Source organism: Acinonyx jubatus, chromosome D2 (assembly GCF_027475565.1).
Source record: "Acinonyx jubatus isolate Ajub_Pintada_27869175 chromosome D2, VMU_Ajub_asm_v1.0, whole genome shotgun sequence".
In the NCBI taxonomy this organism is placed as follows: domain Eukaryota; kingdom Metazoa; phylum Chordata; class Mammalia; order Carnivora; family Felidae; genus Acinonyx; species Acinonyx jubatus.
In genome coordinates this window covers 84763406-84777760 of record NC_069393.1, presented here as the reverse complement: position 1 = coordinate 84777760, position 14355 = coordinate 84763406, and the positions used below count along the sequence as shown (strand labels likewise).

At 63.4% G+C, this 14355-nt stretch overlaps 1 protein-coding gene across 25 annotated transcripts in view; it reads right to left on the bottom strand.

Annotated features, from left to right (window-relative positions):
- The window catches only part of JAKMIP3 (Janus kinase and microtubule interacting protein 3), a 111990-nt gene that overhangs the window by 56284 nt on the left and 41351 nt on the right, over nt 1-14355 (bottom strand). For all 25 annotated transcript variants that reach the window (XM_053207964.1, XM_053207970.1, XM_053207971.1 and 22 more), the window contains exons 2-3: nt 8934-9182; nt 367-864 (exon numbers count right to left, since the gene is read on the bottom strand). In XM_053207964.1, the coding sequence (XP_053063939.1) occupies nt 367-864; nt 8934-9068 (633 nt within the window). In that variant the 5' untranslated portion in view covers nt 9069-9182. The remainder of the gene's footprint in view (nt 1-366; nt 865-8933; nt 9183-14355) is intronic.

The following is a 14355-nucleotide window of genomic DNA, read 5'->3' as shown; positions in this document are numbered from 1 at the left end:
TTAGCTCTGGGTCTCTGACAACATGGAGTCTACGGGTGCCGGCCACGGCCAGCCGGTCCCTGGAGCCATTCGGACGCCCCAGAGGCAGCTGCCAGCATTTGGCCCTTCCGACCGGACGAGACGCGCTTGCTACGGCCCAGATGGAGAGGATGCTTTCCCAGGTAGTGCACAGGCATCGATGCCAGGACGGCCTTGGAGGCCCAGGACCTCGCCCCGGGGGCTTCTGGTCTCACCCCTCTGGATCCAGTGAGCTCCCACGCCCCACATCCCCCCACGCCCAGCAGGCCCCGCCAGCAGCGCCCAGCCCCCCGCCCCGCGCCCCACACCCCGCCAGCAGCCCCCGCCCCGCGACCCCGCAGCACGTACCAGCCTGCGGATCTCCCGCTCACACTCCTTCTTGATGCGGGAGATCTCCTCCTGGTGGAGGTGATACACGCTCCTGATTTCCGCGGCCTTGATCTTGTCGGCCTGGATCACGATGGTCAGCGCCTCCTCCACCTGCCTCTTGGCCCCCTTGAGCTCAGAGATCTCCTGCTGCATTTTGATCTTCTCCACCTCGAACCCCTTCTTGGCCTCCTCCTTGGCCTCAGACAGCAGCACGGTCTTGACCTTGTCGGGGGCGCCGTCGCGGAGCGCGTGCAGCAGCGCCTGCAGCCGCTGGTTCTCGTTGTCCTTGATCTTGATGACCCTGAGCAGCTCGGCCTCGTGCTGCCGCAGCAGCACCTCCCGCACGGCCTGGAGCTCCTTCGTCTTTTCCTCGTGCAGCTTCGTCTTCAGCTCGGTGAGCAGGACGGCGCTCTTGTGCTGCTCGTGCTCCCGCACCTGCCTCAGCTCCTGGTTCTTCTCCCTCTCCACCCTGCTCACCTGAAACACAAGACCGCAGAGGCGTGTTGCTGCGGAGCCCGCCTCTGCCGCCGCGGGCCCCGGGGGCCGGGCGGGCGTGGGGACCTCCGGGGTTCTTTCCTGCCAGGCCGGGAGCCGTCTTCCCTTCCAGAATGTCTCCTTGACGTGCGGACTGGAGGCCGAGTCAAGCCTTGCCTGCGGGCGGTGGGACCACGCACCCGTGGGCGTCCGCAGGGGCAGGAGGCTGGAAACACTGTGAGCCTGGAGGGTGAGGTCACAGACACGTGGGCGCACACAGATGTGCTCTGTCGTCTCCCCCGTGGCCAGGCCCAGCCGTGCAGGGGGCCCAGCGGCCGCCTCTCCGGTGAACCACCGGGAAGAGGGCGCGGGAGGCCCCTCGGGCACGACCCTCCAGCCCCATGACAAGGGTGTCACGCTCACCTTCTGTGACGGTCTTGGCCAACGGGGAGGCCCACCCAGGCCGCCGCACTCTGTCTAGATGACGCGTAACGTCTAGATTTTTGGAATCACTTGGATTTTTTTTACCAAATCTTTTGTTTTTATCTAGAACTTCACCCTTGGCTCAATGACCACACCACCCACATGTGGCACAAAGTTGGTGCTCAGAACCTAACACGGGATGAAACAGAGGCTAAGCTGCCCTGGGTCCAGCCTGCCCCTCCCACCCCACCTCCACTCTGCATCCCCATCCACAGCACCTCATGTGGGGCCACGGTCCTTGGCTGCTGTCCCCCCAAGCCATCCAACCCCATCTGACCCTCGACCCTGCCCGAGTGCCTGCAAATCTTGCCTGCAGTCTCCAGCCCTGCCTCTGCACGCTGACCCCACCGTTCACGCCCCTGCACAAAAAGTGCCTTATTCATCCCTGTCTCTGGGACAGAGTGTCCCTCCTGCAGGGCAAGTGTCCCCGGACGGCTTGGACCCCCCAGTGCTGGAGGAAATTCCAGCCCGGGAGCCCTGTCTGAGCCCTCCAGGCCCCTGACACTGGCACAGGGGGCGGAGCGAGCCCCTGGCCAGCTCTCTGGGTTTCCTCCAAAGAATGGGGTGGCTGTTGGAGCTTAGCGCACACGGGTGTTTACTCCTTTTCCATCCAATGTGAACTGCCCTTTTTTCCAGTTTAAATTGAACTGAGGACACATGGAAAAGCAGATTTTTGGTAGCGGTTCTCAGTCGTGGGGGCAGGGCGGTGCGATTAGTAATCTGTACTCTCGAGGGCGCCCACTCCGGGGCGGTGTCAGCACACGTGGGAGGCTGCCACGGCCCCCTCTGTGCGGTGTGGACGCCGAGGGTCGGGTGCCGGAGGTCCCGCGCCTGGACGTGGTGGAGCCAGAACGGCCTCCTGGACGGAACCAGCAGAGAAAAGAACAAGAATCTGCACTCAGAGCAGGTGCTGGTCGGAGCTGGGAGGGCGGGCGGAGGAAAGAGGACCAGAAATGTTCAGGGTTTAGTGCTGACCACCGTCGAAGCCGTCTGGGGGAAAACGGGGCCCTCCCGTCCGGTGCCCATGACCTCCCCGGGACGGTCCGCCAGCGCCCGAAGGGCCTGCTGAACACCCTGACCCGCACGGAGCGCCCTGCCCCGCGTGCCTCAGAATGCGAGCGGTCGGCTCACAGGGAGCAAACGGGGCCGGGGTCCCTTCAGCGCCTGCGTCCCCGCCACGGCCGCTGCGGAACCGGCCGCTGAAGACAGAGGAACAAGCAGAACGGGGCGCTCCCAGGAGACGCTTCTGCGCCCCGGGACTGTCTGCGTCCTCGCTCGCCTGCGGTTCTGGGCTCCCATCTCTGCCGTCCGCCCCCCGTCTGTCTCCCGCAGCGGGCTTCCTCTGAAGCTCCCTCCACGCGCAGCCTGCGAATTCCTCCCCATTTGGCATCTGAGTCTCCCCTACTGGAGATGCGGGATGGCGGGGAGGCGCGTGGCCCCGAGCACGCGGGTGGGGGAGAGGTGGCTGACGGAAAGCTGGCGACAGCCTCACGGCAGCCTCGCAGCAGCCACACGCGGGTCACAGCACCGGACACAGTGAGCAAAGTGGCCGGCACCCTGAGCCCCGGGGGCCCTTTGTGACTCAGGCCTGTTTCAGGAACCCACGACAGCTTTATAGTGCGTTGTTGAGAAGGTTATTGCACCAATGAAGCACGTAGAGATGTTTCCCCGAGATCCACAGCTGTCCCCCGACGGGCCGCAGCCTCCCAGGACCTCATTAAAGTCTGCCTCACGTGGCCACGCGCTGTGGGTGGCTCAGCGGCAGGGCTGGTGGCTGGGGCTCTCGACCAGCGGGGCTGCGGCTTTGCCTTTTCAGAGTCCCGGGGCTGAGCGGTTTCTGCATCTGGGGTGGCTGGTCCCCTTGACGCTGCGGGACGCCCACTGGACCCATTGCTTCAAGGGGCCCAGTTTTCAAGGGACCACGTCGGCCTCAGAAGGGATTTAAATACAGTTGACGATTTCAACCGCTGCTGGCCTCACCCTTACTGGCGCCCCGAGCACCCCTTGTGCGGCCAGTGAGAGGCGGCCCCGAGCCCTTCGGACGCCCCGTGACCCCGGTTGTCTCCTGTCCACCAGGCCGAGTGTCCCGGGCCCGCGTGCTCACCTCCTGCCCACGACTGTCCTCCAGTCGCCCTGATTTCTTGCGATGGGAAATGGTATTCCAGTCACGGCCCGGGCCCCGGGCGGCTCCCTGCTCCGGGCTGGTCTCCGTGGCAGGCCTTCCCGGTGGACCCCATTCACGTGGTAAAACGCGCTGAAGTTCCCACGCGGTTTCCAACTCAAACGCGGGGCTTCTGTCCCAGTTCTTGGCGGCTTCGGCGCCTCCGCTCCCTCGCGCGGAATCTGGTTGCCAAGGAAACCAGGGATGGCGGGAGAACATCCCATAATCACTCCTTCACTTGGTCCGCGGGAGGCGTGCGGTCGGGCGAACACCGTGGCCGCGATGTTCACGCTCTGCCCGCCCGCCGTGATGACGAGAGCGCCTGTTCCCCCACGCTTCCCGCTCCCTCCCCGTCTGTCACGGCCGTGCCGTGCCTGCGTGGTCAGTTCCGTGGCCGTGACGGTCCCGCCCTGCTCTCTGAGCTCTGCGTCTTTTCCTTGAGGAATCCCAGGGTGTCTCCTCATTCTCCCACTGTTCTGCCCCGACAAGACCCGCCGGCCATGGAGCACACGTGGCCTCGCCATCCTCAAGTTTAATTCAGAGAGAAACTGTGTTCAGTGCTGCCCGAAGTCCTTGAAGAAACCTTGGAGCTGGGGGTGGGGGTGGACACTGACGAGACCTCCGCGTCCCACACGGGGCCGAGCCAGCCTTTCCCAGAGGTGGGGGTGCCAGCACAGGAGGACCCCGCCCGGCCTGCCATCCCGGTGGCTCGGACCTGCCCTGGAAACAGAGGGCGCACACTGCCTACAGGCGCGCCGTTGCCTCGCTGGTGGGCGCGACCGTCTCCCCTCCCGGGTCAAGACCGGCTTCACGCTCAGGCCAGACCTCAGCCCCACGAGGATGGCCCACTCGTGGCCCATGACCAGCACAGGCCCGGCAGAGAGCAGGTGCTCACAGGACGGGCGCTCCCCTGAAGGGTCGGTATGGAGCCAGCCGGGCGTCGGGACACAGTCTCCCACCAACAACCTCCTGAGCAGAATGGAGGTGCACCTAGAGTCTTAGCTGGAGAAGCGTAGGCAGGCGACCAAGGTGTGTGTTAGGAGCGGAGTTCGTGTGATTGGCTTAAACCGCAGAGAAAAGGCACGGCTCCAATAGACAGCAGCACGGCCTCGGGCCGGCAGGTGGGGTCCTGCGCTCAGGCCACCGTGCTGGGCAGGCCCCACGGGCACCGGCCACGCCACCAACAGTCCTCCGTCTCCTGACAGGGGCTTTGGGATCCTGCTCCACACCCATTTACGGGTGGAAGCTGCTGTAATCCTTTCTGATGCCATGAACGTTCGTGGCTCTCAAATACTGCTTAACGAATTTGCTCAGAGGTCGACGGAATTTTAAGTTAAATGGATCAACAGTCCCACTGGGACGCTGCCTCGTTGCTTGTGGGCCACGCGGAAAGGACTTTTTTGTCTACGGTCTTATTTCCAGGAAATAGTCTGCGGTTCCCTCAGATATGGGGTGCTGAGGACTCGGCCGTCTGCACGAGGACCCACAGGGGAGCAGGGCCCGCCTCACATGTGCCACGGCTACACGGCCCACTTCCTGGCTGGTGCACAGTCAGGCCTTGCTTTGAATGACTGAATGCACCCCCCCTTATGTTCCACACGGGTTGCCTGTGGCCTTTCCCCATGTTAGGCCAGTTTCCGGAACATTCTGTCTTAGTCTTTGTTCTTTCAAGCTATTAGCTTTATGAAGAAGGCACTTTTTCTCTGGCTCGTTGTTTTGTTCCTACCATGTTTTTGTCTCCAAAGTCCCATGTGGCTCTATTTCCAGTGAGATTTATGTCCAAGTCTCGCCTGACGAGGAGAAGTCTGAAGCTTCCCTGCGGCCCCTCAGGCACCGGGGCGGGGACTGGGTTCCAGGCCTGTAGCAGCGAATGACTGTCTCCCACAGGAGGTGTGGACACAATTAGGATTTGGGGATTTGGCGGTTAAGTCCTGCTGTCGACTCCCACACCTTCCGTGGACAGAGCTGAGGCCACCACTCCCCGTGGACCCAGCCCCGTGCCGTGGGCTGCCTCTGCTCCAGCCTCCTGCCCTCATTCCGTGCCCTTCCCTGCCTGGCCTCCTGCTATGTCCCCTCCTCATCACAAACGGGCAGGACACTTGGTATTTCTAGACCCCCCCACCTCACTGGGTTTGGAAAGACTGCAACCTTCACTGCTTTAGTGTAACAAACACCCTGACCTTGTGACCGGGACACTGCACACGCCGAGTCTGAGGCTAAGTTCATGGTCTCCTAGTAGGTCCTGATCTGCTTCAGGACCCCTCCGCCCTCCCAGGTGTCCCGGTCCAGACAATATGGCCACCTGCGCGGCCCCCATGGCCTGAACTCTGGACCGCCTTTCCTGCCGCTGCATCAGGTGAGCCTTGCCCAGAGCGAGCCACCCTCAGACCCACCTTTACTGGTCATTCTGGTCTCTGTCTAAAACCACCTCTTCTGAGAGGCCCTCCCCGATTTCCAGGTGGGGTGACTACACCCCAGGTGCCTGCCAGCCTGGCTTCCTCTGGCCCGGCCGCCTTCCTGTTCCTTGGTGTCTCCCTCACTGGGACATGGCGGCTCCCGTGAGGCCCTCCCTTTGAGCTCCTCTCCCTGCAGAGCTGGCTCCCTCCTTCCAGAAGGTTCTTCTCCAGAGATGGTCCCGCTTCAATCTCCCGACAGAGGGCGGGCAGGAGGACAGTCCTGCTTCCATTTGAGTCATTTTATTCTTTACTGTCAAGTCTCCATTCACACAAGCAGCCTTCGGTGACAAATTAACCGCTGGCCCGAGACCCAGAGTGCTCTGCTCTGGTGGCGACATTTACTGGCATCTTTCCAGGCTTCCAGCGACTTTCTCCACCGTGACAGCTGCAATCTGCACAACGAGATGTTTCTCCTCCAGAATTTTGCTGCGCTGGGAATTCCTGGTGAGGGGTGGGCGCTGTGTGCAGGTGGGGTCAGTGCCTCCACGGCCTCTGTGAGACTCCTGCCGTCCAGGCAGGCTTGCGGAAGAGGACAGGGTCCTGTGGCCGTCCCCGGACTTCCACCGTGAGTCCAGAATCAAGCTCTCCTCCCTGGGTGCTTCCAGAACATCTGGAACATGCCGAAAACCAGACAGAAGGTGCCAGTCCCGCCTTCTGGGTCTGGTTATGCAAACCTGTCCCGTGGGTGCACCAGGGACACTAACTGTGGCACGTGTAAAGATTTCAGGATTGATGAGGATGAGGCTATTGACGGTTGTGATCACCGGACTGTGTTTTCCACCCCCCACTTCACGACGACCGAGGTGCGTGGTTCGCGGCCCACATGTAGCGTTTTTGCAGCGAGGCTCCTCTCGATGGGCTGAGTGGACAGACCAGCCGGAGGCACCTTCTCAGGATCCGAAGGGATCCTGAGTTACTGAACTGGCTGCTGGGGGGACGGGGGAGCGCAGGCGGGAACTGGAAAGAGGCGTGAGGAATGTGTCACCCACCGGACCTGCGTGGGGTGGGGCAGGTGTGGGCGCCCGTGTGATCCCTGGAAACGTGCACACGGCCGGACCCAGCAAACCCACCTGCGAGAGCTTATTCTGCAAGCACCCTCACACGTGCACACAGGGTGCTCCCTGCACGGCGCCCCGTCAGCCGAAAATCAGAAGCAGCCAGGATGTGTGGGCCAAACATCGGGCACCGGATCGCGAAGGGGTGCTGGAGCCGCTCCGCAGCCGCACGCGGGACCCCCAGGAGCCTGTGTGCGGTGAAGAGAGAGGACCCGGGGGCGGCACTCTGCCGTCATCTCTGCGTTAGGAAGGAGCCCCGGACGTGCGGCGAGGAGCCTGTAACACGAGGCCCCCGGAGCGGGCACCGGGGCCGTTTCGTCCGTTCCTTCCGAATCTTGCACCAACATAAATGGTGGCAGGGCCCCAGCCCCAGGGCCCTTGCCCGGCAGCGAGAGGGCGTGATCTCTGACCCCGCCGGCCTGGGGTGCTGACAAGCGAGGAGGCGGCCCCCTCCCGCTCCCCTGGGCTGTGGGGATGGGTGGGTTTTGGTAAAACCACACAGGAAGACAATGCCGTGGCAACGGGCACAGAGTCGGCACACGAGGCAAGTACCGCTCGGCGATTTCCGCGTGGTGCTTCTGCGCATTGGACGAGGAGCATTTTCACCGAGACGAGGGCCTTGCTGTCCGCGTCCCATCGGACAACCCGTGAGCGGTGTCTGAGGCAGGGTCCTGGGCCTCCAGACGTCTGCACCTTGGCCCTGACTCCACCCACGCTGTGCGCCCGCGCCTCTCGGTGCCGCCCCTGCCGACCTGGCGACTGCCTGACCCCGAGCCGTGCTGACGTCGATGCCACCGGGCTCCCCCGTGGGCTCCGGCTCTCCTGTGGGCCCACAGAGGATGCCTCGCCACGGGAGCGGCCACGTGGTCGCTGTGACCGCAGCCAATGGCATCGGAGCGGCAAGCTCATCCTGGGCCCCTCGAGCCGTCCCTCCCTGGCACCGAAGGTGCTGCTACTGTCCCCTTGGTGCGGAGCAGGGACCTGAGGCAGAGGGCAAGCGCCCGGCGTGGGCCACACACTCTTCCTGTAAAGAGTCTGGCGGGAAGTCACGCAGGCTTCGTGGCTGAACCAGCAGATGGCACGTAGATGGGCAGCGTGGCCGAGTCCTAATACCAGTCTGTTGGACACTGAATCTAATTTCGTGTCATTACCACGTGGCACGGAATAGTACAGCATTCATGATTTAACCCGCGCGGGTAACCCAGGCGTTAGGCAACTGGGCCCAACCACCTGATCCCCTCCCCCACCCGCCTCCCGCAAGAACCGTCCCCCTCCAGACCCGCCTCTCTCCGAATCCTTTCTTCTCAACCTCCCCAGATGGGGAGAGGGCAGAGGGCAGACTTATGGCAGAGAGGGGGGCGGGGGGCCGGTGGGATGCCCACCACCCCAGGCTTGGCCTGGCACTGAGCTGCCCTGTGACCAGCCCCCCACACTCCTCCCAGAGGCCCCGGCCCCAGCCTTCCCTATGGGCCTCAAGGACCCCAAGTGCTGATGTCCGGTGGGGCCATCCGGCGCCTCCCACTGTGGTCTCTGGGCCCCACCACCCCTGCGGGCCCGCCTCCGCGTTTCCGACCGCACGTGGAAACAGCAAGCCCGGCCTGTCTCCTTCATCCACATGCCAGGCCTGCTATATGTGGGCTCAGTTCCACGGTGACCACTTCAGGGGGAAGGGACACTTCCCAGGACGGTGCCACAGGCTGAGGTCCCTCTGGAGGCCCCGGCACCGACCCGGCACGGTCCCCTCACTCACCCCAGCCCGCCCCCTGCCCCGCTCTTCTCCAGAGCTGTCTGTGCACGCCAGCTGCCTGGAGAGAGCTGGCGGGCACTTGGGCAGAGACCCCACCGTGCCCCCTCCGGGCAGACCCCAGGGCCCGGGAGGGTGTGGAGAAGTGAGAGGGGCAGGGCGTGGGGGCCCACCTTGCTCTTCTCCTGCTGCAGCTCAATCTGGATGTCGGTGAGCTTGGCCCGAAGCTCCTCATTGGCAGCCTGCAGTGCAGCGAAGGCCTCCGCCTTGTCCCCCTTGCCTCGGCCGCCCGTGCCCTTCTTGGACATGGTGAGGGTGGCCCACGGGGGGCCCGGGGAGGGCCGCTCGTCTAGGCTGGTCTGTCCGCACCACGCTTGGGCAGGTAGCGCCTCACCGTGGATCTGCTACATTTTCTCCATCACCTGCAGGGAGAGCACACCTGGTGAGCAGGCTGGCCTCCTGCGACCCTGGTGGGAGCCTCGAGACCCTGGCGGGAGCCGCGAGACCCTGGTGGGAGCCTCGAGACCCTGGTGGGAGCCAGGCAACGCTGGTGGGAGCTGGGCTGCGGGGGGTGGGACAAGGCTGGCATCTTGCGCCCTGAGGAAGCCGTCCCGACCGCACCCGGGGTCCCCAGCCCCAGACCACAGAGGCCCTCGGCCCTGCGCTCAGCAGCTCTGATGGGGACCCCACAAGTAAAGCACTTCTCAGCGCCTGGCACGAACGGGGAGCTGGAGAGGAGTTCTTTCTCTGCCCCTTTGGAAGGAGAAGCTGGGGACCCAACTTTAAGGCCCGAATGTCATACCTGGGTGGGTGGCATCCTGGTGGCGATGGTGGGTGTGAACCAGGAGCTTCTCAGACAGAGGCGTAGAGGCAGGGACCCCCAGACCCCCCAGGGGGCCCAAGAACTCCGCCCCGGAGGACGTGCACTCTCACCCTGAGCCAACTTAGGGGGTGAACGCACGCCCTCGTCCAGCCCACGGAGCAGGGGCGCTGCCCTGGGCCGCCCACCCGCCACCACCCCGTGGGCCTGCGGCTGCGTTTCCTCGGTGCCCCAGCGCCAAGTGCGGGAAGCAGGCCCATCAACCAACCGCACAGACGGTATGGGCCCGGGCTCAACAGCAGGAGGCACGGCTGGAGTCCTGCTCCACACTTACTACCCGGGAAGTCCCCTCCACAAAGTGGGGACAAGAATGTCCCTGGCCCCCGAGGCCTCCTTCCTGCACTACAGACACCAGAACTGTTGTCCAAACAAGTGACCTGGGTCAGAGACGCCCTGTGCCCACCACCCGCTCCAGCTGACAGGCTGGGACAGTCCCTCCCAAACCTGGGATATGACGTCAAAGTTCAGCTTTCACAGTGGGGGCCTGGGCGCGGGCTGGGTTATCGGCACTTCCCGGGAAAGGCTCTCCAGACGTGTCCCCACGGCCTCTGTCCTCCCTCCCGGCTCGGTCCCTGAGGCCCCGAGACACAGAATGAGTACAAAGCCCCAGAGGTACAGGGGGCCCGGGCGGCACAACGGTGAGAGGCGGCCGCTAGGAGGCGGGGGCCAGTGAGGGAAGGGGCTCACAGTGGGCCTGGGTGCAGAGCCGGAAGAGGGACTCGGGAGGGCAGCAGCCTCCCAAGGAAGGAGAGAAAAGGGCCCGCCGAGAGTTTAAAGGTGTTTTGCCGTGTCTCAGAAGAGATGCCAGCAGGCACGTGGTCCCCCCGCCCTAGCCCGGTGGCTGGCCCACGTCTCCCTGCCCACAGCCGCCTGTCACGTGAAGCGCTTGTTTGGGGGAGGGGAGAGGAGGGGCTGAGGCCAGGCTCTCAATTTGGGGTGTGTTTTCCAAGTCACCCCTGGGCACCGCTTTGCAGATTTTCCAGCTCCGTGTGCAAGGGTCTTCTGCCGGCTTGTGGTGACCTTTCCCACTCTCCCCCCGCCCCCCCGAGTCTTCAGAGCCAGCGCTGAGACCCGTGGGCTCCTGCTGTGGCTGGTTAGGGCAGGCCTGCACCCCATCCGCGCACCGCCCCTCCGCCGCTGCCACTGCGGTGGTCACGGGCGTCCCGACAGCTGCAGGTGCCTGATGCTCAGGCACCGGGGTGTGTGGAGAGGAGGATAAAATGCAGCCAAGAGAACAGCTGTCTTCCGCCGGCTCTGCTCTGGGAAACAGACGGAGCCGCTTTACAGGGTCCCGGCGGCTCTGACCTGTGTGGCTCCGTTTGTGGGTGGGGTCAGCGATGTGGTGTGGCGGGGCTCCATTTGGGTGAGGGAACGTGTAGGAAGTTAAAAGTCTCATCCAAACTGGAGGAAAAGCCCCCCAGTTCCTGCTTTGGTCGCCAAAAGCGCTTGGGGGGCCAGGAGGCCTCAAGAAGGAATTCACACCGGTCTGGGTGGAATTCACACCTCCAGGCACCTGCCAGCTGCCAACAGGGCCCCTGAAGGCGCTTGTGAGGCACCTGCTGTGCCCACACCGGCCCCACTGGTTAGACCAGTTAGACCCGTGCTAGTTCTGGGCCAAGAAGCCTGCAGCTCACACCCTGAGGGCTCAGGCAGGAAAGCAAACCAGGACAAGGGCTGGGGTTCACAAACAAAAGCAGGGACCTGGAGGAGGGCTGGGGGTGCCCCCGCTCCAGCCATCCCTGGCAGGAAACCACCACAAGGAAAGCTGGGTGGGGGCACCTGACGGGACGGAGGCCCAAGGTGGGGCGGTGTCGGGGGAGGCTCCATCTGTTCACGGAGGCCAAGTCCACGGGTCCTGGAAGGACCCCAGGCCTAGGAGCTGCCTTGACCCCAAAACCCATCACGCTTGAGAAAATGACGGAAAAAGGACTCTGCTCTTCACACACCCAGTGACAGCATTCTGCCTGCCTCGGTGACACGTCCTGGACGCCTCACCTGGGGTGCGATGCTGGTCCCAGGCACCTGCTGAAGCTCTTAAACGCCCTGGCCCGGGGACATCCTTTGGGACCCGCTGGCCTGGTGCTTTGGGTCAAGGGCTTGGCATCTTCAGCCCACGGCCCTCTGCGAGCAGAGCCCCTGTGTCCCGGGACCAGTGTCGGCGTGTCCCCCAGACCCGGGCCTCCTGACCACCCTCCCTACGTTCTCTCCAGGCTGTTCTCTGCAGTGACTCCCACGCCACCATTTCAAGACACAGCCTGGCCCTGTGGGCAGAGAGGGTCGAGGGGCCTGGAAAGACAGACAGACGCAGCTTTCCCGATGCGGGAAAAGTCATTTCACGGGTGCCTGGGGGGCTCACTCAGTTACGCATCTGACTCTTGATTTCAGCTCAGGTCTTGATCTCAGGGTTCTGAGTTCAAGCCCCACATCGGGCTCCACGCTGGGCATGAAGCCTGCTTGAAAAAAAAAAAAAAAAAACAAGAGGAAGAAAAGTCATCTCAGGCCCCGGCCGCCTTGGGAAAGCAGGAAGAAGGACGAGCAGCCGTCATCAGGCAGGAGGCAACCTAATCACACGAGGGATGGCTCATCAGAGGCGCGACCCCCAGAGCCGGTTTGGAGGTGAAGTCTGGCCGGACGCGCCCCCCCGGGGCGACCTCTGCAGGATCTCAACCCCCCTGGGCACCCAAGTCCCGGCGGAGCTGCCCCAGGCCGGCCTCGTGACTGCGGCCCGGACTCCGACGCCTCTGGACTTTTGCCGCCGTGCCGTGCCGTGCCGTGCCGTGTTGGAGCCCCTGCGCGCAAGCCCCTCGGCGAGCGTTAGCCCCTCGGGTGAACCCCTCCCCGGGTGTGCTGTTCAGGGAGACACTGCTTTGGGAAGGATCCGCGTTCTCGTCACTTGCTGCAAACAAAACCCTTCCTCCTCCCGTTCTCTGGCCTGGTTGTGTCTTTTGTGTCCTCGACGCCCCAAGAGGGACCCCAGTCCCAGGTGACAGCCCTGGCCTCCCCCTCACCTGGTCAAGACGCTGCATGTCTCCCCGCTGCCCGCCCCAGATTCCAGTGAACCCCCAATCTCCTGGACAATTTGCCAAGGCTGCCTTCCACCCCAACAATTCTTTACTCAACGTTCTCTAAATGGGTTCATTGTTTGTTACGTGTTTTACCATGAAACTGCGCAGGCCTTTCCTGGATAGACAGCCAGCGTCACCAGGTGTCTAAAGAGGGAGACACCCCGCGCGCAGGTTCCAGACAGACACCTGCCCCACAGCCCTGAGGCGGCACGGGCCCCTCCCCTCCCTGCCCCGCGCCCTCCGCCCACCATGCCTTTTGCTCTGCTTGGAACACGCTCCCACACAGCTCAACACAGACTGATTGCTCTGGCCTGGGCTCAGGGCTCCTGCCCACCACCCCCCAGCCCCTGGGGGCTGAACTGCTCCTCTCAGTACTGACCACCCTGCCCCGACAGTTTTCGATGCAGCCAGGGGTCTCGAGCCCTCCCTGACATCTCCCCAAAGGCAGCATGAGTATCTTTCTCCGACACCAATCTGGGGACACATGTGATAAACGTGTTGACTTTATTATTTGTGGAAATGAGTGGGAACAGAAGAAACACCCCCCCCTCCCCCGCCCCCGGGTCCTCCGAGGGCACCTGGCGGGCCCTGTTCACGCACACCCCAGGCAGGGATTTCGGACGGGCTCCTCCTTCCAGCCCAGGCTGCACCCTCCTCCGGGAGCACTTGATGAGATCACTGCCGAGGGGAAGGAGAGGGGTTTTCACGCCTTACCCCAAGTCCTACTTGTGCTGATGATATCAGCTTGAAGCTTGCACGGGATAAGGGCTTGGTGGAAGGAAGCATCTGGCCCCCGAGACACCCGCCGTCTATGTTGGGGGACAGGCTCCTGCAGGGGACGGACAAGTGGCACCGAGGGTGTCCAGGGTTCCCCTGTTCTGTCTTATGTGCTTCTGTATGCCCCGTGGCTTTGCCCCCTGTGCCCACACCCAGTAAAGCCTTGGCTATAACCATTGTGTCCAGGTCATGGATCCCACATCTTTCCTGTCACCCTGGCAGACAGAAGAGGTGGCTGGAGGGGGACACCAGGCCTTGGGAGGCCCCTGAGCTTTGCTGGATGCTTTCGCCCTAGTGCTCACCCCTGCCTGGGAGAATCACTGGCCTCTGCAAGCGGGGGCTGGGGGTGGAGGGTTTGGTCAGAGCAGGCTGCACCAGCCCCCCACCCACCAGGTCATGGGTGGGTGGGAGTGTCGTCTCCACGGGGCCACGGTCAACACTGCTTGAACCACAGATGTGAACAACCCTGATGGTCAGGCCTCGGGCCTCCTGTCGGCAGAGCTCAGTCACCAGGTCAGCGTGCAGGTGGGGGGCAGGGGTGTGGAGGGACCCAGCAGCAACAGCCCAAGGGGGAGCCAGCTCCCTAAAATGCACAACACTGGGCATTTCAAATATTTTCTGGATTGAATTTGCGCCTCCCCCCCCATAAGTGTCACCAACCTGCTCGGGAGACCCAGGTGTGTGGGAGGAAGTGGGGGGCAGGGTCACGTCCAAGCCTCAGGCTCACGCACCGACCCGATGCCCACTGCCTCCAGCCATGTGGGTCACACTTTTTCAGGAAGTCGCTACACGAGTAGATTAATAGTGCAGTCCGCCCACCTTTGTTTCGGGGTCAGGAGCTCCCTCTGCTCTCGCTGTTAGCGGCTGTATGTT